At 37.6% G+C, this 21711-nt stretch overlaps 1 protein-coding gene and 1 pseudogene across 4 annotated transcripts; one reads left to right on the forward strand and one right to left on the reverse strand.

Annotated features, from left to right (window-relative positions):
• Positions 1-2610: 2610 nt before the first annotated feature.
• On the forward strand, positions 2611-2991 carry LOC147497321 (protein DMP4 pseudogene; annotated as a pseudogene).
• Positions 2992-4400: 1409 nt separating this feature from the next.
• On the reverse strand, positions 4401-8548 carry LOC147497322 (succinate dehydrogenase subunit 5, mitochondrial-like). Of its 4 annotated transcripts, none has more exons than XM_086559920.1 (5): positions 8056-8548; positions 5951-6261; positions 5692-5877; positions 4709-4803; positions 4401-4629 (listed from the first exon to the last, which is right to left on the reverse strand). In XM_086559920.1, exons 1-4 carry the CDS (start codon positions 8228-8230, stop codon positions 4744-4746), a joined length of 732 nt encoding a protein of 243 aa, XP_086416046.1. In that variant the 5' UTR covers positions 8231-8548; the 3' UTR covers positions 4401-4629; positions 4709-4743. The 4 variants fall into 4 exon arrangements, with proteins under 4 accessions (XP_086416046.1, XP_086416047.1, XP_086416044.1 ...); XM_086559921.1 differs by having other exon boundaries at positions 4401-4640; XM_086559918.1 differs by having other exon boundaries at positions 5951-6294; positions 8056-8503.
• Between the last annotated feature and the right edge of the window lie 13163 nt (positions 8549-21711).

Raw genomic sequence — 21711 nt, forward strand, 5'->3', positions numbered from 1 at the left:
CAACTTTAGTATTCCTTGTTTGCTTCTTAATATTTCTGAACTCATATATTTTTGATGTTTTCTTCATCCACTCCCTTTCCTTCACTTTCTTAAGCATCGAGTTAGGTTTTCCCTCACCTTTTTCCTCCTCTTCATCTGACTTTGTCTCGCTGCTTTCCTCTTCTCCATCCAACTCGGATTCTTCCTTTTCATCTGCATCACCTTTCTCCTCCTTTTCACATGTTTCTTTCTCAGCCAACTCTTTCTCAGACAACTCAGTCTCTCCAATGTCTTCCTTTTTCAGCCAACTCTTTCTCGGACAACTCGGACTCTCTTTTGCCCTCCTCTTCAACCAAATCCACATCTCTGTTCTCTACCCCTTCAACCAAACCGATATCTCCTCCTCCTTCAACAGAATCTACATTTCTCCTGTTTTCCTCCCCATAGAACTCGCTATGTTCATGATTTTCAAACATATCTTCTAGACTCCCTTCACAAACTATTCTCGTCAGTCTACTAAGTTCACTCCTTAAATCTTTATTAAGTTTCCTCAACTCTTCATTCTCCCTTTTCAACTCAACATTTTCCTTCCTCAAGCTTCAGCTTCACTTTGGTAGTGTTCAGGGTATAATGCCTCTTTCTCTTCCTCGGTCAGTTCCAATTTTACTTTGATGTGGCAATTAGGAACATTTTCTAGCTTGAAAGTTTTTGGTACTTCATCTGCTAGTCGTTCCATCGACCACTTTGCAATCTGTGGGAAGCAAGTCTCGCGGACTGACTCACAAAGTTTCACATGCTCACACAAAAAGTATTGCACATAACATGTGAATTTGTATTAGCAACATTTTCATAGAATTCTTTTTCCAACATATGACATATGACATCTGCATTGGATATGTAAATTTCAATTTTCATATGCAAATATAGATTTTCATATGTAAATTTCTATTTTCATATATATTTTCATACACCTGACAGGTGATATAGACTATAAAAATATGAATATGCATATGTGAAAACAAAATTACATATGAAAATACTAAAATGCAGACAATATAATGTTAGTATATTACCAACATATGACATATGACATATGCATATGCAAATGTATATTCTCTTTTATCATGTGAGGTGATATAGGCTATGAAAATATGACTACCCATATGTCAGAAAACAAACTAAACTTACATATGAAAATATAATTTTGTAAACAATGTAAGTACCTTACCAAAAGTTGAATAATGCATCCTGAAATTTTGAACGGACGACTGCTATCCCACTTCTAAATTTTTTCAATAAGTTCTGAGTGAACTGAGGCAGCCCATGACACACTCCACATAGCTTCCAAAGTCTCAACATGCTTTGGGAAGGACCAAGCTATTCCACTCGCACCACTACTTACAAATATTGTCATCACCAGAAAAATAACGAGTAGTCTCACCACATCTTCAATATCTGTAGGGTCTGTTGAATCTAAAATCTGGTTCAAGATTTCTTTTACAACCGTTGTTGTTATCTTGTTAACTCCAAAGAAACGTCTCAACAGGAATGGTGATCCAGAAATAGCTTCCTCTATTCTCGTTCCTAACTGGAAAACAACAACTTTCTCCATCATGGGAAGCCCAAAGGTTACAGCCACATCAGATGGACATAAAGACACAAACTTATTTTCTATCTTAAACTTATGCCTCTCCTTGTACCAACTTATTAACAACTTTATAATGATATGGCTTGGTTTCTCTAACATTCTACTATCGACCTTTCTATCGACAAAAACCATAAAAAGATGGCCAAAAAGAGTTTCTTTCATCTTGGTGATATGAATATCCCTAATTCTTCTCTTCAAATCTTGTACAAGTTTTAACATTAGCAATGCAGAAGAACGGAATACCTTGTTAGAACCAGTAGATTTTACATCCTGTTGTAATACAAATTTCGAATATGTAAATACAAATTCACATTTAGAATATGCTTAAATACAAATTTACATATGAAGTTATATATATAATTTACTAATTCATATACACACACACACACACACACACACACACACACACATATATATATATAATTGTATTTTTATATATGAAAATGCATATTTATATAATAAATTAAGCATTTTCACCTTAGATTTCATTTATTTACAAACAAAATTAAAATATATATATATATATATATATATGATTTTTACCTTCGATTTCGTCTTTTTATCGGTAGTTGCTTTCCTTTTTGTTTATGACATGGAAACTTTTGATTTTTTTGTTTTGTTGGGTGTTTCTCTCTTATTTTTCGGTTGTTTTTTCATCTTATTTTCTATGGTAATTTGGTTTTGCAGGATATCTAGGGTTTACAAGAAGAGAGGATGCGGCAAGAAGAAAAGGAGAAGAGAAATTTGAGATCTAGGGTTTTATGTGTAGAGAGTATTTTAGTCAGTTTGGGTATTTTAGAAAAATAGGCGGTTTTTATGGGTTAGTACATAATGAGGGGGTTTTTATGCCGGGTATGTATCAACCACGGAGATTAAACCCAAAATCTGGTAAAATTTAATCCTACCAAACAAACTTGCAAAAAACAGCTTCAATTATTAGATAAAAAACACAGAATTGGAGACGGAAGAGAAATAAGTAGGAAATGGAAAATGAAGAATCTAGCATTTTCGATGAAAATAGGCAACCCCTACTAAAGTACCCGCAAATAGCGGACGCTGAACAACAGACCCCAATACAGAAAGCCATAAGTCAGACATTTCAGTGGACGGCGCATTTGGCCAATCTTCTCCCTACAGGAACTGCGCTTGCATTCCAACTTTTATCACCCATCCTTTCCAACCAGGGTCGGTGTGATACAGTTAGTCGACCCATGACAGCTGCTCTTGTAATTCTATGTGGGATATCATGCTTTATTTTGTGCTTCACAGATAGTTTCAGAGATGACAATGGGAAAGTCTGTTATGGACTGGCAACATTTCGAGGACTCTGGGCCATCGATGGGTCTGCTAGTAGTGGGGCGTAATGTTTGTTAACCCAATAAACAACTTCCTCCAAGAATGTAGTTGGCTATGTTCACTAATCCGAGATCGTTAAGGAAATATCAAAACTCAGGCCAACACGCCACATTCCAAAAACTTAGCTAACTACTACAGAACTTACTAAACAAACAGAAAAACTAAGGGGGTGTTTGGATCCTATTTATTTATTGCTAAAAAGTGTTTATTAATGAAAAAACATTTTTTGAAAAAATAAATGTGTTTGGTTTCTATTTAAAAAAAAAATAGTTTTTCATCCAAAAAACACTTTTTGGTCCCAAAAACTTGTTTTATGATAATTAGGTAAAACTTGTTTTTTAAGTTAAAAAACTATTTTTCTTTTGAAGGAAACACTTTTTTGGAGCTAAAGGCAAATGAACTCAGGATGTTTTTAGACTTTAGTGATTTATGCTAACGATGTGCCAAAATATATCGGAAAACATAGTGTGAAATCGATTTGATAAAATAGCTTTTAAGAAAAGTCACAACCAAACATGTTTATTGAAAGGCTAAATCTTCGTCTTGCAGGTGTAGAGAATCCGGACCACTCATCACAAAGGGGTGAGGGTGTATTGCATCACAAATCTTGAATCTATGGTTTCTTGAGCTTTGCTTGCGACCATACGACTCTCGCGCACAAGAACCGCTGCTCTTATTGAAAAACTGTTTTTAGAATAAATACTTTTTCATAAAAGTGTTTTTTAAGAAAAAATACTTTTTTGAAAAAATGAGAACCAAACACCCACTAAGGGTTCTAACTAAATCATACTGTATTTGTTGTGATTTCCAGAATCCAGATTGACAAACGGAGTCTTGGAGTCTTCTCCAATTCAACCTTAAATCATTCAATTAAAATGGAAATCCAAACCAATTTACGCCTTCAGGGGACAAATTTTTTATTTAGCAAAGTGCTTTTTAAAAATTATTTCAAGATGGGTTAGTGCAAAGGTTTTCAAGCATGACTATACTTCCAATTCGCGATCAAAGATTTCGATAATCGATTACAATATTTTTCCTGAAGTTGGGTACCCACTACCCTGTATAGAAATATTCGATACATACTGTTTGACTTTTTGACCATTTGACGGATTTTTTTTTTACTGTTTGACCAATATTTCTAATACATACCGATATATAATGATATTTTGACCGGTTCACAAAAAAGATATATATCTCCAATATTTACGATATACATCAATTTTTGGGGTACACGATCATGGAAATTTTCTGCTTTGGTTTGCTTAGTATATAAAGTTATCAAATAGAAGGCAGATACTTTGTAGGATTGATTGAATACAAGAAACTCAGCCTTGTCAACTCATACCAGATAATCAGCCTAGTAAAGTTATGAACAGAAAACTCAACGGTTGAAGTTACTTACTGACAACTAAGAAAAGAAAGCAAACAACAAACAGAGAGAAATTCCATTTCCACCAGAATGTCAGCAACATAATTTTATTGTTTTAGCTCACAGGCAGACAAATTTCGAGTGCCAAGACGGTAAAACAAAGTTAAAACACCAAAAGTACTACTGGAAATAGAAGCTGGTCTATTTAAATCATAACTTGCGGGCCATGCTACGTTATTTCCGTCTTTAACTTGAACATGAGCTTTTTATTTTTACCCTGCAAAGTTTCTGAGCACGCATCAGCTTTGTATTCCTATCAAAAGGAAAACCTTGTCAAGTATCTGTCACATTCTTACCTGCATCTCAAACCAATTTGAAACTCTCTGGAAAACTAGGGCCCTCTCTGCTCAATATAAGAGCCAGACAGTCCAGATGTCCCAAGAACTGAGACCTGTCACCGAAAAAATCAAACAAATTAAAGATGTAAACACATACTTTGAATACACCAGTCACCAACATAAACAAATGTGTGTGGATTCTTTTCAATAAGACTTATGTTGTTAAACATCTTTTGTGTGGCATGATTAAAGAAAACCATTGGTTGGCCTATTTCGATCAAGCACACATCACAATACAGAGAATTGAGGACCTGATTATACAACTAGAGTAGAGCCAATCAGACCAGAATATGTTGCCCACAGACTTTCGATCTTATTGGGCGAGTAAAAAGAGAATGGAAAGACACTTAAAACATCAAATCATCAATCTCAAACAAAGCCAGTTTTGAATCCAAGACCTGTAATTTAATATTTTTTTATCGGTAGTCCAAGACTTGTAAATGTTTGGACCATTTGGATGCTGCTCCCAAGAGCAATAGCATCAAGCCGAGTTGACACCAGTGCAAATCTCTTGATCGAAATAAATCTCAACCATATTTAGAAGACAACTGCTATTCCTATATGTTGGAACTTCGAACAGTTTGTACCCAAAGAAAATACAAAATAACAATAATTATAATAATAATCATATTAACCATAATAATGATAGTAATGACGGTGATGATGATGATAGTAGTAATAAAGTAACAAGATGAGAGTTTAATTGTATGTACGGATTTATTATGAGAAAAAGAAGTATTCCAAAGTAAAAGAGGGAGTCACAGACACCTAAAACATAATTTTTTTTTTCTAAAGCAACAATTCAATGCGGTTTATGGAATACGTGATCCTTTTATTTGTTTTTATTTTTCTTGTATAAGCAGAATAATATTCTTCAGTGGCTAACATGTTATCTGCATGCTCTAAGATGGCATAATTCATTATGAAGAACAAATTGTTACCTTCCCCCACTCCGAACCAAGGCCACTACACCTCATCTTCAAGTATATCATCTTTGCCCCCAACTCAGTCTCAACTTTCTTTCTCAAATAGATCTCATCAGGGCCAAATGAATCCAAATAAGCTATGTAGCGTTCATGTACAACACAAAGTGCATTTGAGAACTCATCTGACAGGGGTTGTACATTCTGCAACATAACAAGTCATCAACTTACAGAACTACAGAAAGAAGAAATGGAAGAAAATATGTCCCGGTCATACCTCTCCACTCATCCCAACGGAATCATCAAGTTCCATTTTCATAGTTATAAGGATGCCACCAAACTGCTCAACAGCCTCAGCTGCACGGAACAAATTAGTTAAGACCTCCTGGCCAGGCTTGTCATCAGTGCTTTTAGACAATGCTTTTTTGGCGTCATGGATAACAGCATCTGGCAGCTCGTCCCAACTTGCAGCCATTAAATCCTTAATAACATTCTTGATATCAGGATCTGTTATGACAGGCATGTGACTAACATCTTCACTAAATGAGCGCGTACTGCCAAGGCTACTTGCAAACGGGGGCCTGCAATCTGTGCATGTTTGCAAGGTTTTAAGCAATGCCCCTATGTTAAACTCAAAGCCAGTAAGCCTTAAGATAGCGTTTCTGGTAAGCTTGAAACATAATGTATAATTTTTTAAAATAAAGGTGGCTACAGTAGTAACATATTGAAAGGGCTGTGTGCATATTCAAGAACGAAGACGTTAGGTGGGCACAGATGGATAAAGTAATTTAAGGCTCAATAGTTTGTGAAATACAAGAGCATAATTCATACTTACAAAGTGGTAAGTCAATTATTCGAAATCAAAAGTTGCCTGTACCAATATAACATGTGAGTTCAAAAAGCTCAAACCATACTAAGAAGAATGAGAAACAAAAAACAGAGACAGAACAAAAAAAAAAAGCATACACATAAACTCCACTGTCCCAAATTACCCAACTAATGTGCATCCAGCATGCATGTATTGATGGATCATGATTGAAATAAACTAACTACTCTATCTTGACGTGTTAGATGACTGTTTTTGCAATACAAAAGGAACAGGCCTCGATGATAAGCAATCAACTCGTGGTCTACACTCTACAGTTGAATATAAGTATACTCATGCCCAGTTCTGAGTTATAGGTTTTCATACAAAACTCAACAAGTGATAGAATTTTAAACAAAAATAACCAAAAAGACTCACTGAAATAGCACAATTCATACTTCACGTCGATTTGAGACTACGACATGGTCGACAGGTAATGATAAAAAAAATCAACTTCCAGAAATCTTGACTTTCTTCAAGGCATGAGTTCATAAGTGGAGAAACGATTGGCCAGCTACAAAAACATAAATTAAAATACTACGAATGCAATCAAGTCTAATGACATATATCAAGTTGCAACTGAACCCTGAAACAGCTTGGAAAAAGGTCTGAAAATGTTTACAGCTCCCTTGCACTACAGCTATAAACTAATTAATAAAGAACTTCAAGCTAAAAAGGGGCTGCAGCAAGGAGACATGGTTGCCAAGGTTATCAACTGTAGGTAAACCATCCTTACAAACAAGAAAAGGAAGGAATTACTAAACTAGCACTAATCAGATTAGTCAGTTTTCTATCCTAATCAAGGTTAAACACGCACTGAGGATTAAGCCTCAAGGCTTGCCTCTTATGGGTCTAGTGCCATGAGGGTTAAGACTTACATGTTTTTAAATTTTGTTAATTTTTTTTTCCCAGTTTTTCTCATTTCTATAATGAATTAACCCTTAATAACTTTTTAAAAGAGTAAAATATCCATATTAGGTTATGTTTGAGCATCAAAACACCTCATTCTATTAAAATTCACAAACTTCGATCATCAAAACCCAATTTTTCTTCATTCTCTCTTCAAGCGACTCTGAAGCTCGCCTCAAGCCTCACATAGGTAGAGAGCCTTGAGGCTTTGATGCGTTTTCTTAAACACTGATCCTAATACTAAGTAATTATACACGAGATATTAAGAATGCAGACTCGATTGAATATCCACTACAAAACACACTAAAATCACACGGATGAATGTTTCCAGAACAACACAATGCTTTCTCTTACAATTGCTATAAATCAAATATAAATTCCTTTAATAAATAAAAACTTTTTGCAGATTTTAAAACAACTTATCAACAATACCCTTCTCTGAATTCCAAACCAAAGTATCATACATCAGCTCAAACATACCATAAAACCATAAAAAAAAAAAAAAACAGACTTTACTAAATATTTCACTAAAATAACGAAAGCCCATTTCATATATAGTTCTAAAAAGACTGAAAAGCATAAAAGGGTAGTAGCCTAGTGAAGTTTACCAAAAGAGACGTGATTGAAGGATGATTGTTGTTGTTGTGAGAAAATGCTTCTGTTGGGTTTGATGCTGTAATGACGGGTTGTATTGTAGAGCTGGGTAATGTAAGATAAACGAGGTGATGACTGGATGATTCTTCTTGTAGAGGAGCGATAAATTGATCCGACTATTTTCTCCATTGTCTTTGATGTCTGTTTGTTGTTCTTTTCAGGCTCTTCCTCTTTTCTCCTGTTTATTTTAGGAAGGAGGCACGTGATGCTCGCGTGCTGTTGTGAGTGGAAAAGTGAGCTGGTGCCAATTTGGGATTATGGAATACCGATGGGAATGGGCTAGCAGGCTATGGAGTAGCACAAAGAGATCGAAACGGAGATGCTTTAATGGTTTTCAGTGGTAGTTCTACAAGACAATCTGCACCAAGAGCTACTTGAGGTCCTTAAAGGTCTTCAAGGTGCAGCAGAGATGAATGTCATTCTCTCCTAGTAATTCAGATCAAGGCCGAAAATATAGCCGATATTTCGGAAATATATATATCAGTTTTTGGGGTACACCACGGAATATTGAAGCTTTTTTATACCGATATATATCGCATTTTCCGATATGTCTGATATATATCAATATTTTAACTGTTTCCCAAAAAAAAAAAATGGGATATATATCTACACAATGTTTACTTTGATATATATCGGTTTTGGGGTATACGCGGCAAAAACCCAGCCCAAGTCCACCAACTTAAAAAGCCCAAAAAGTGTAAAAAGGCCTAACATAAAAGGCCCATCCCAAATAGTTATAGTGTCCATTCACAAAGTTTAAAGGGCCCAATGTTAAATTTTAGCCTTTGTTGACCAAATGGTTATGGATTTAACAAAGTTATCATCTTTTAGATCCTATATATAAATATAAAGGTTAGTGGGAGGTGTGGTTGGTCCGACACCACCCTATTTTGTTATATGGCCTCCTCACCATAGCGCATATTTTCTCTCCTCACCATATCGCTCTATTTTATAAACCTAACAATATTAAAGAAAAAGAGGTGCTAATAATTAGAAACACCTCCCTATATTTGCTTAATTCTCCCTAATCTATTCTTAATTTTCTATGGCCTCCTCAAAGTTAAAAAAACAAAAAAATCTTATACACATTCTACCGAAAACCTATTACCGTACTCAACCAAACCAATTTTTTATTTATTTATTTATTTATTTTACTTTAGTTCCTTACCGTCTCTTTTCTTTCTTCTTTTCCCTACTCAACCAACAAAAAAAAACAAAAAACACAAAAAAATCCTTTAGTTCACCTCTATCTTCACTTTATTCTATTCATTCAAATCAGGTACTCTTCTCACTGTTTCCTTTAGTTTGTTTTCTCTTTATGTTATGTTTGATATGATTAAAACTCTTATGTAAATTACACGATCTTTTTCGGAACTTCAATTGAATTGTTAGGGAAAGACGATAGGGCTACAGACTGCAGCTGAACTCGAAAAAAACAATGAAATAAAGTACAACCCGATATAATTTGTAAGGTCAAGCATATAAGCAAAGAGAAACTAGCATATAAGCAAAGAGAAACTTCTGAGAGCCAGGTTCTGTAAACGATCCAACTGGCCAAAAAAATCCTTCTAACCAGACCATTCCATTGAGTGAACCCATCTTCCTTGAGTTTCCTGCTCATATAGATATACCTAATTGAACATATTTAGTAAACAGCTAAGGGAAGTAAATCCTTAGACAAATGAAAGAAACTAACCAAGCCAATTGCATATTCTGAAGGAAAGCAGGAATACCAACCTCAGATCCAGTCCATTACCTTGGCTTCATACACAGTATGGCTATAAGATAAAAACTCATGTCGCCTACAGCTACATTAAGACCATCATTTCTAATTCATGAATGTTTTAGTGCCTGAGAAATCAGAGTAGAGGGTATCCTCAAATTTATTTATGATATCACAATACTCGGTTTGCCCTGCTGCCAAAGGAACAAGGCCTTTCAACCTTAAACAAAGACTTCAACCTTTACTAAAAAATTAGCCCAAGCCCAAGCCTAAGTCGAAACAGATTTCATAGTTCACATATACCCAAATTAAAATCACATACATAAGCAAATATACAACCTACAACACAATAGCAACAAAGACTTCAACCTTAACCAAAAAATCAGCCTAAGTCCAAGCCTAAGCCGAAACAAACTTCACAGTTCACATATACGCAAATTAAAATCACATACATAAGTGATAAGCACCCAAAACTGTAATACTAAACCCCATAGAGACATAGAATTTTGGTTAATTATGTGTTTAATAATCATAAAATAATTATATTTTCGTACTTTTGCAGGTTTTCGCAGTTAACGTGAATATGATGATAAAACATGCATCAAAGTATGGGAATACTATGCATACTTGAAGTCTTCCCACTCAACCCCAGTAAAGCCGAACAAGCCTGACTAGAGTCGAATATTCCAAAGGGACAAAACCAGTGCAGAACGAGACCACGTGTAAAGAAGCAGCAAACTTCCGAAGCTCACATTTTTCAAACTTGGACTCTGATTTCGGCAAATGAACTATCAGAACGACCTGGGCGACGAGCTTTACTCAAAGACAGAAAATTGTAAAAATTCCAAAATCTGGGCCGCCACTGGACACAGCACGTGGACCCACTCTACGAGCCCATAAGAAATGATGAGTCATCATGCATAGACAAGTGGCAAATTATGGGCACTCTTGGACACCTTGCAAAACAAGATAAGACAATAAATTAAATGCATGACTAGATTATTGATTAGAAAAGGTGTGAAAAAAGTTTGGATGTTTTGAAAAAAATCAAGACAAACTTTGTGAAAACAAAATTTTGGATGTTTTGAAAAGGAAAAAGCAAACTTATAATAAATGTGGGAAGGCTTCACGTGAGGGAGGGGGATATATATTTTGGGGATGTTGGAGAAATAAGGGAGATCTTCTTGTATTCCCTTTTGTTGTTTACATTTCATGCATTGTATTTTCTCATTTTGAAGCTTTTGTATTAGGTTGGTATAGGAAGTCTTGAACTTCTAATAAAATCTATTTTCTTTAAGTTAAATTTCTAGTTCTTCCTTTGCTTCTTTTCAATTTTCATTTCATACATGCAAGACATAAAATCCATTCAAGGACCATGAGCTAAAACCCTCCCAAGGGGAGGGTTAATGATGCTCATGTGAGGATCATGCTGTGGTGAATAGTCCAGAATTAGTACTTAGGAAAATAGGTTTTGATTATACATCCAATCCCAAAATGATTGAGTCTGACCAAGTTTGGAGTACTAATACTCCAGACCAGTCTCGTGCGAGACCTAGATAACACTAGGTCAAGTCTCGTGCGAGACCCTATGGTAGCCGTTAGCCCTCTGGTTTGCCCAGCTGGTGTAAAATTAAACCAGGAGTTGAAGTGATATTCCAGAGATGGAATGTTAATTCAACTCCTCATGCTAGTGAGATGAACTCAGAGATGAGTGCATCTTAATAGGGATCGATACTTGACGCCGTTTCGGGTTTGTCTATGAACTCGAGACGGATTAGAGCTGTAGTGATAAGGTACTCTAAAAAATTGTAACTGGCCTTGCATGATTATGATTAACCTTCTTCCTGTATCTCTCTCTCTATTTAGTTTACTAAGAAATCAATCTTTGTAATTTTACATTAATTTGCATTCCAAGTTTTAATTGAGCAACATAAGAAATAACCTAAAATCCTACTCACTAAATCCCTTGAAGCTGTAATTTCAGTTGTGAACTTTGCTTAGTCCTAAGGCTTGGACGATCCCTTATTCTATCTATGCTACCAATCAACGTGAGTAAGGTAATTTGACTAGTCGGACGATTTACGGACTTTGGACTCAAAAGAACAAACCTATAAAAACATTGACTATCAAATGGTGTCGCTGCACGCCTAAGGACTCCAGACATTTAACATAACAACTAGAATACATCACTGGACAACCCCCCCCCCCAGCCTCTCATCTTTTCAATTTTTCATTTATGTTACGATTATAACGTTTCTCTTAATTGCTCGTACCCTTTTTATTTTTCTGCTTACAGGTACCTGTGAACCAAATTGGAATTCTCATCCTTAAGACATTTTAAGAACCTTGTAAGAAGTTGAACTGCTGCATTTATCTCATAGTCTCGGACGAGACTTTGGTGGGTTGCGAGCGAGACTCCCTTGGAGTATCAGCACTCCATTTTTTAGGCCCAAATCATTTCTCTTCTCAGTGTTGTTTTGGACTCTCTGGACATGTTTAACTAACTTCCGATACATGCACGAGTTCAACTTGTTTCAGGAGTTAATTCGGTCGCTTAATTCTAAATAGGTGGAGTTACGGGAAGCTCCAGGTTTCGTATTCTTCCACTCCTCAAACTTTGTTTAGGAAATTATTTGGTTGATTGCTATAACCTGTTTTACATCGCATATTTGTATGTTGGCATGAGAACTCTTTGCATATATAGAACTTTTTCTGAGTATTTGTAGTTCGTCATTGCATATTGACGTTAATACGGTTAATATGATTCAAATATATTTAGATGCATGTCTGCGTGATTTCAACCCGCCTGCTTCGATTATTCTTGTATGTGTATGTTACATCCATTCACATATGCGACATTACTTTGCATGAGTTCGTTCTTGATATTCCTCTACCTCGCATCTAGTTGCACATGTAGGTTATATTTCATGTATGCGTAGCTATATAATATTGCATGCGTAGGACGTGTTTCTATTCACGTATGAGTAATATAGTATAACACCCCGTCTTTTTAATTTCATTTTTCCTATAATAATATAAATATTAATAATAATAATAATGTAAATAGAATATAGAAATAGGATATCGAGTTGTTAGAAAAAAAAAAAAAAAAAAAAAGCCCATAAGTAAGTAGATAGGATAAAAGCCCGTAAGTAAGTAGATAGGTTTAAAACCCGGGTTTTTCGGAGAGGTTTGAAAAACTAGAAAATAAGGGTTTCTCACGTAGAGTTTGGAGGAAAAAAAAAAAAAAGGTGAGAGTTTTCTCGAGAAAAAAGGGGTTTGAACAAGAAAGATCGTTGTCGACTTAGGGCTTTGGAGGTTTTCGATTTGAGGGGAGTCGTTTCGGGTCATTCGATTTTAACAGTGAGTAGATACTTTATTTTTATATATAAATTTCTCGTTATTTTATTAGAAAAAAAATTATGGGCGGTGTTCATACTGTGTTGTTACGGTTTGGTTATTTCTGCCGTTATTCTATCTTTCTCTCCTCTTCTTTAGTTATGGAATTTGATTATAGGTTAGCATAGTGAATTGGTAAATAACTGGACTCTAAATTGAATCGGCCGAAACTCTCGGAACATAGCATCAATGGCGTCACCATCAGCTGAACAAAACCGTTCTTTGTTTTTTTTGAAGTGTGGTTTTTTTTATTGATTTGTGGTAATGATAATTGTTAACTGTGAATGATATTGTTTGGTGTTTGGGTTGATTGGGTGAGAGGGGAAGCTTTGGAAACAGCCATAATGGCGTTGGAACCATATCACCAGTAGTTTTTTTTTTTGTTGTGTGGATGTGTTGTAGGTGGAAATTGAACATGGAGGATGTGGAGTAAGGTGTTGAGGGTTGTGTGTTGAGTGGAGATGGCTCAGTGGTGCCGAGCTATACCTGTGGAAGCTCGGAGAGAGCTTTAATGGCGTCAAATTCGAATTTGGCAAAGATAATGTAATCATGATTTGTTGATATGGGTAAAGGGGGTTTTTGTGAGGAACCAAACCGCGGGTTTGTTTTACTTATGGGTGGCCGGTGGTGGCTGTGTGGTGGTGGTCGGTGGTGGAGGAAGTTTGGTTTGAAGAAGGAGATGAACAGTACCCAAAAACGATTTTGGGCTTGGGCCAAAATCGTGGGCTATTCTCTTTTTGGTTTTGGATTTTAAAATTTGACTTTTTAGACTATGGGCCTTAGGATTTGGGCTTTTTGGGTTTTTGGAGTTTAGGCGGGTTGACCAGAGTTGACTGTTGACTTTGACCAGAGTTGACTGTTGACTTTGACCAGGGTTGACTTTGACCAGTTGACCCGAAAATTTGACTTTTTCCTAAAATTATGATTCGGTCTATTAGAATAAGTCTAGGACTATTAGCATGTTTGATTTAGGCTAGGACCTTTATAAATATACTTGTGTACGTGTATTTACTGCTTGGTGATTTTTCAGTCTTTTGAGATACACAACGTTATGACACTTATATATTCATGAAATTAATAACGCGTAAACCAAAAATATTTGAATCAAGATTTTCCTACGTTCTCTGAAATAATCTATGAAATAAAATACAATAATGCGTAAACAAAAATTACCGCACCCTTTTAGAACTCTCCACGCCTCAAGTTTTAGAATTGAGTTTATGACTGATGAAGTCATATGTAGGTGGGCATTTATTGAATGTGCCATAAATGGCCCGTTAGTGTTATATAAGGGTATTCATTGAATGTGCCATGAATGACCAGATTGTAGTTGGATCGCCCTAAAGAGGAACTAAGGTATTCGCCCATGGGTTAGTTGTATTCCTTGAATGCGGGGAATGTAGGATTGGGTATTCCTTGAATGTGGTAGGAATGACCCAGGGCATTCATTGAATGTGCCATGAATGGCCCGTTAGTGATATGATAGGTATTCATTGAATGTGCCATGAATGACCTGAGTTTTGTGCCCAAAGAGGCTGTGAAATATGTGTATGAAAGCCCGAGAGATGGCTATGATATTGTGGTATTCGGTGGGAGAGAGGCACACAGGAATGTGTGATTTGGCAAATGTGTGGAGTGCAAATCGTGGAGTAGGTACTAAAGGGTGGGTGTATAAGATAAAGTAATTGATTAATTGATAAGAGAAATGGACTTGTTTATACGCGCGTGCTTGGGTTTACCTTTGAATACATATAGAATATCTACATCTGTTATATATACAAGTTCTAACTTTCTTTTGCAGGAGGGTAGGACTTAATAATATTTTGTCTTGAGGACGCGGGTCCTACCCTTATAAATGGGGACATCGGTAAGTGTAAAATTAATTATTTAGATATTAAAAGGAGTTATTAGAATGAGTTAATAAAATGGAGGTTAATAATATGGAAGTTTTGCTTGGGAAGAAACTATGCCGTTTGAGATGACTGGAACTACCGCCTTCCAATTTGAGAATGTTTAGGTTGTGATAGATTTAAAATGTTAGTTGGATAAGTAAAGTTTAATATGTTTATATGTGTTTAGTTCTACTCATACCAAAGCAAATTCAAATTTGTTGACCCATGTTTGCTTTGTTTTGGTAACGTGGGTGTGTTCTTGGGAACATAGGTGGAAGGCGGTGGGGAACCGCGTGTGATTGTGATTCGTGCTGGAGCGGTCCGATAGTTTTCTTTTAGGTTTGATTTCTTTGTTGGAAGAATGTAATAACGTATTTTGCCTTTTCATGGCATGAGAACATGGTAGTGATGAATTTTATTTGGAGAGTTGTTTGATGTTTTATTTGGAAGGATGTAAGCTTGATAAAGAGATTTCGAATAATTATGGGATTATTTTATTTTAAGTTGTTTCTTTTATGACATGGCTATTAGGGTTTGTATGTGTAGTTTCTCCGTCATAGTCTGGGTTTTTAAACAAGTGAACCTAGTGATGTTTGAGATATTTATATTTCAAATATTCACTTTGTTATTGTTTAGAAATTCGGGCTGTGACAATTTTGGTATCAGAGCCAGGTTAGCTTAGTGTTGGAAAGTCTAAGTGATCCTCGGATGTGGAATGTGGGTTATAGTGTTGAGAGTTTTGGATATATGTGAATATTAATGGGAGTTTTGTTTGAACTGTAGATCATGGTTGAGACACGACATGGTAATACCACTGGACCTGCAGTGAACACTCCAGTACAGATGTCAGGAGTACAGTTGAATCAGTTGTTGCAGGCTATGCAGAATAACCATCCAGTTCAGGGAGATCCTTTTGCTAAAGCCTTAATAAGGAGTTTGGTACTCTTGGTGGGCAGCGATTCATGGTCTTTGGGATTCACGCGAATCTTGGATTCAAAGTTGTTGAAAAATTTTTGAATATCGCGACTTCATCGAGGTTCGGCGGGGAGTTGGCACTCACCAACTTGATGACGCCGCTAGGTTTTGGTGGCGAGCTCTCACCCCTAGTCCGACACTAGAACTTTGACTTGGGAAGACTTCAAGATTAGATTTGAGAGTAAGTTCATTCCTGAGGCAGTAAAAGAGCAGTTGGCTCAACAGTTCTCGAGTTGACTCAAGATGGGAAGTCCGTTGACTGGGTATGTGACCAAGTTTAATGAGTTATCGAGGTTTGCTCCCATCTTGTGGATACTGACAAGAAGAAAAACCAAAAGTTCATACGTGGGTTAGAGAGTCACTTGTCTGGCAAGTTGATTCCTTTTGATGGGGACACTTTTGATCGTGTGTTGGACTTGGCCTTGAGATATGAGGAGCAAAATGCAGCCCTAAGAGAGTCGAGGGGGAAGAGGAAGTTTGGTGAGATACCAGTTGTTGGTCCTAGGCCTTTGAGAAAAAAAAAACCCGAATCGGTTTAGGCCTTATGATGTACCTCAGAGGGTTCCGTTTCAGAGACCATCATCCCAGGGGTTTCAGGGAGGATTTCATCAGCAGGGTGTATTCCGACCCCAGGGAGGATTTCATCAGCAGGGTGGTTATAGGCCACCGGGGCAGACTGGAGGCTTTAGACCTCGGGGGAATCGATGCGAGCGCAGGGGTCCCCGGTTTGGTCGAGCTCCCGCTCTTCCGTGATCGACCCGCCAGAAGATTACTTTTACCCGACCGGACTCAATGCTCGAGAACCATAGTTCTGTTGAAAGCGGCTTCTTTGGAGTGTAAGCAGTGGGGCATTTATCTCGTTATTGCCCTACCAAGCGGTGGTAATCGCAGAACCGAGCACAAAGCACCAGACCACTTTCGTGCTAGAGCCTATGCAAACTATGCGGGACACAGGAATGTTGAAGGTACCTTTAGTTCATCTCTCGGTTTACATTCAGAGTTTTGTTTGATTCGGTGCTTCACATTCCTTTATATCTCGTCAAGATGTTGAGAAAGAAAGTTTTAAAACTACCCTTTTACCTAAGCCTTTGTGTGTTGAGACACCGTTAGGAGGTTCTGTTACCTTGTATGACGAGTGCAAAGGTTTTAAGTTATGTTTCTTAGAACGTGTCTTTATGGTAGACCTGATCGTTTTGGGGTTTGAGGGTTTCCATTTCATACTTGGTATGGACTGGTTGACACGTTATCATGTTACCTTGGATTGTGCGAGGAGGGAGGTTATAGTGAATACACCTGGCATGCCGAGGTTGATTCTGTGTGTTAGTAAGGAGGACTCGGTGATGTCTAGCTTCGGTTTCTATAGAGATACCCACGAGGGATATCAGTGATGTGGAAGTAGTGAGAGACTTCGAAGATGTTTTTCAGGAGATTCCAGGGTTGCCACCCAAGAGGGAGGTGGAGTTTCGTATAGACTTGTTACCGGGGACTGCACCAGTTTCAAAGTCGGCTTACGAGGTTGGCACCTAAGCTATTGGAACGAAATGAAAGTGCAAGTCGAGGAATTACTCAAGAAAGGGTAAAGAGTTTAATGTTTAGTGATTTTGTTTTGGCTTAACCATATCTTTTGAGTATATGGGTTTGAATCTTTTAAGGTGTGTATGACCGGGTTCATACGACCGAACCGAGCAACTCACCATGGGGTGCTTTGCTATCTTTGTTTCCAAGAAGGATGGTACTTTGAGGATGTGTATTGACTTGTGGATTTGAATAAGGTGACTATAAAAATAAGTATCCCGCTTCCTAGGATTGATGACTTGTTGGATCGGTTGAAAGGGGCTAAGATATTTTCAAAGTTTGATTTAAGGACCGGTTATTACGGATGGGAGTTGAAGAGAAGAGTATTCCCTTGATCTGCATTTAGAACTTCGGTATGGGTTGTATGAGTTTTCTCGTGATGCCTTTTGGGTTGATGAATGCACTGCGTGATTCTTTATGGACTGATGAATCGTGATATTCAGCCCTATTTGGATAAATTTGTGATTGTTTTCATTGATGATATTTTAGTGTATTCACAAAACACGTAAGAACATAAGATGCATTTGAAGACAAAGTGATGCGGGCGTTAGGGAACATAAGTTGTATGCTAAGTTTAGCAAGTGCCATTTTGGGAAGAAGAAATTAGTTTCTTGGGACATGTGGTATCTAGTGAAGGGATTGTTTGTAGACCACGAAAAGGTTCTTTGCGGTGAAAGAATGGAAACAACCAACCACCGCTACGAGATTAGAAGTTTCTTGGGGTTAATTTGGATATTATCGAAGATTTATCGAGAAGTTCTCACTTATTGCAGCTCGGCTCACCAAGTTAACTAGGAAAGATGTGAAGTTTATGTGGACTAATGATTGTGAGAAAGCTTTCCTAGAATTGAAACAGAGGTTGACTGACTCCATTCTAGTAATTCCGACTAGAAGGAAAGTTAGTGGTTTTTACGGATGCTAGTGGAACTGGTTTGGGTTGTGTGTTAATGCAAGACCGGAAGGTGGTGTCGTGATGCTTCACGACAGTTGAAGATACATGAGAGGCGTTATCCTACTCATGACACGGAGTTAGCGGGTGGTTTTGCTTTGAAGGTGTGGAGACATTATTTATATGGTGAGAAGTTCGAGCTTTTACGGATCACAAGAGTTTGAAGTATCCGTATTCACGTAAGGAGTTGAATATGAGACGCCAGAGATGGATGGAGTTCATAAGTAGTTATGACTTCGAGATTCAAGATCACCCGTGCAAGGGCAATGTAGTTGCGGATGCACTTAGTCGATGCACAGTGGTGTTTTGACCACTCTTATGGTGCAAGAGTGGAAGAGTTTAGAGACTATAGCAGCTTATGATGTCCGGACTACACCATATGGATGAGGGGTATATATGCAGTTTGGAGGTCGGCCGGTGATTTTTGATAGAGTGATTGCCATGCGCAAACACGAGACCGATTTCTTTTGAGTCGGTTGGATGATCCGGTCATTGATATTTTAGATGATTGTCCGCCCGATTGGGCGTGAGATTCGATGGAGGATTGAGATTCCATGAGAGATTATGTGTACCGATGATGCAGAGTTAAAGAAGGAAATAGTATATGAAGCTCATCGTTCTCGGTTTACAATTCATCCCGGAGGAACGAAGATGTACCAAGACTTGAAGAGGACCTTTTGGTGGGAAGGAATGAAAAGAGATGTCGGAGAATATATTTTCGGTGTTTAACTTGTCGCCAGGTTAAGGCGCAGAGCATCGAGGCCTTTCGGATTATTGCAGCCATTAGAGATACCCATGTGGAAATGGGAGCACATTTCTATGGATTTCATTGATGGTTTGCCTAAGTCGGGAGAGGTAATGAATCTATTTGGGTTATTGTTGATCGCCTAACGAAATCTGCTCATTTCATTCCTATTGACGCACGTAGAAAATCTGATAAGTTAGTTTCCTTGTACATTCGGGAAGTGGTCGTTATATGGGATTCCAGTGAGTATTGTTTGGATCGAGATCCTTTGTTCACTTCCGAAGTTTTGGAAGAGTTTTCAGCTTGCTATGGGCACTAGTTTGGCGATGAGTAACGCTTTTATCATCCTCAGATTGGATGGACGAGACGGAGAGGGTGAATCAGATATTAGAAGATATGTTACGCTCTTGTGTAATGGATTTTGGTGGAGGATGGGAGGAGCATTTACCTTTGGTGGAGTTTGCATATAATAACAGAGTTTTCGGTCGAAAGCATCGGTATGGCACCCTTTGAGGCTTTGTATGGGCGTCCATGTCGATCACCGCTTGTTGGGCGATATGGGAGACCGAAAGTATTGCTTGGGCCTGAGATAGTGAGAGAGAGACATCCGAAAGCAGATTAAAGTCATTAGAGAAAGGATTAAGACAAAGACAGAGTAAAGCAGAAAAAAGTTAAGCAGATTTGAAGAGGAAACGGGTAGAGTTTTTCAGAGGCGATTTTGTGTTTTTGAAGGTTTCCCCTATGAGAGGAGTTATGAGGTTTGGCATGAAAGGAAAGTTGAGTCCACGATATATTGGACCATATGAGATAGTAGCCTCCGTTGGTAGTTTGGCGTACCGTCTTGCCTTGCCGCCTAACTTGGCGATGATTCATGATGTATTCCACGGTCTATGCTACGGAAATGTGTGAAAGATCCCATCGAGGTTGTTGTCCCGCCAGAGCTAGAGTTGAACGATGATGTAACTTTTACGGTGAGGCCTATCATGATAGTAGATAGGGATGTGAAACACCTTAGGAGGAGGATTGTAAACTTGGTAAAAGTGCAGTGGAGTGAAAGGGAAAATGACGTGACCTGGGAACTTGAAGATAAGATAAGGCAGATGCACCCTGAACTCTTCTCTGACACTTTACCTTGAATCTCGGGACGAGATCCTTTTAAGGTGTGTATATTATAACACCCCGTCTTTTTAATTTCATTTTTCCTATAATAATATAAATATTAATAATAATAATAATGTAAATAGAATACAGAAATAAATAGGATATCGAGAAAAAAAAAAAAAAAAAAAGCCCGTAAGTAAGTAGATAGGATAAAAGCCCGTAAGTAAGTAGATAGGTTTAAAACCCGGGTTTTTCGGAGAGGTTTGAAAAACTAGAAAATAAGGGTTTCTCACGTAGAGTTTGGAGGAAAGAAAAAAAAAAAAAAGGTGAGAGTTTTACTGAGAGAAAAAAAGGGGGTTTGAACAAGAAAGATCGTTGTCGACTTCAGGCTTTGGAGGTTTTCGATTTCGGGGAGCTGTTCGGGCTGTTCGATTTTAACAGTGAGTAGATACTTTATTTTTATATATAAATTTCTCGTTATTTTATTAAAAAAAAAATTATGGGCGGTGTTCATACTGTGTTGTTACGGTTTGGTTATTTCTGCCGTTATTCTATCTTTCTCTCCTCTTCTTTAGTTATGGAATTTGATTATAGGTTAGCATAGTGAATTGGTAAATAACTGGACTCTAAATTGAATCGGCCGAAACTCTCGGAACATAGCATCAATGGCGTCACCATCAGCTGAACAAAACCGTTCTTTGTTTTTTTTGAAGTGTGGTTTTTTTTATTGATTTGTGGTAATGATAATTGTTAACTGTGAATGATATTGTTTGGTGTTTGGGTTGATTGGGTGAGAGGGGAAGCTTTGGAAACAGCCATAATGGCGTTGGAACCATATCACCAGCAGTTTCCGTTTTTTTTTGTTGTGTGGATGTGTTGTAGGTGGAAATTGAACATGGAGGATGTGGAGTAAGGTGTTGAGGGTTGTGTGTTGAGTGGAGATGGCTCAGTGGTGCCGAGCTATACCTGTGGAAGCTCGGAGAGAGCTTTAATGGCGTCAAATTGAATTTGGCAAAGATAACGTAATCATGATTTGTTGATATGGGTAGGCGGGGGTTTTTGTGAGGAACCAAACCGCGGGGTTTGTTTTACTTATGGGTGGCCGGTGGTGGCTGTGTGGTGGTCGGTGGTGGAGGAAGTTTGGTTTGAAGAAGGAGATGAACAAGATTCTCAAAAAACGATTTTGGGCTTGGGCCAAAATCGTGGGCTATTCTCTTTTGGTTTTGGATTTTAAAATTTGACTTTTTAGAC

This window comes from Coptis chinensis, chromosome 5 (assembly GCF_015680905.1).
Source record: "Coptis chinensis isolate HL-2020 chromosome 5, ASM1568090v1, whole genome shotgun sequence".
NCBI lineage: Eukaryota > Viridiplantae > Streptophyta > Magnoliopsida > Ranunculales > Ranunculaceae > Coptis > Coptis chinensis.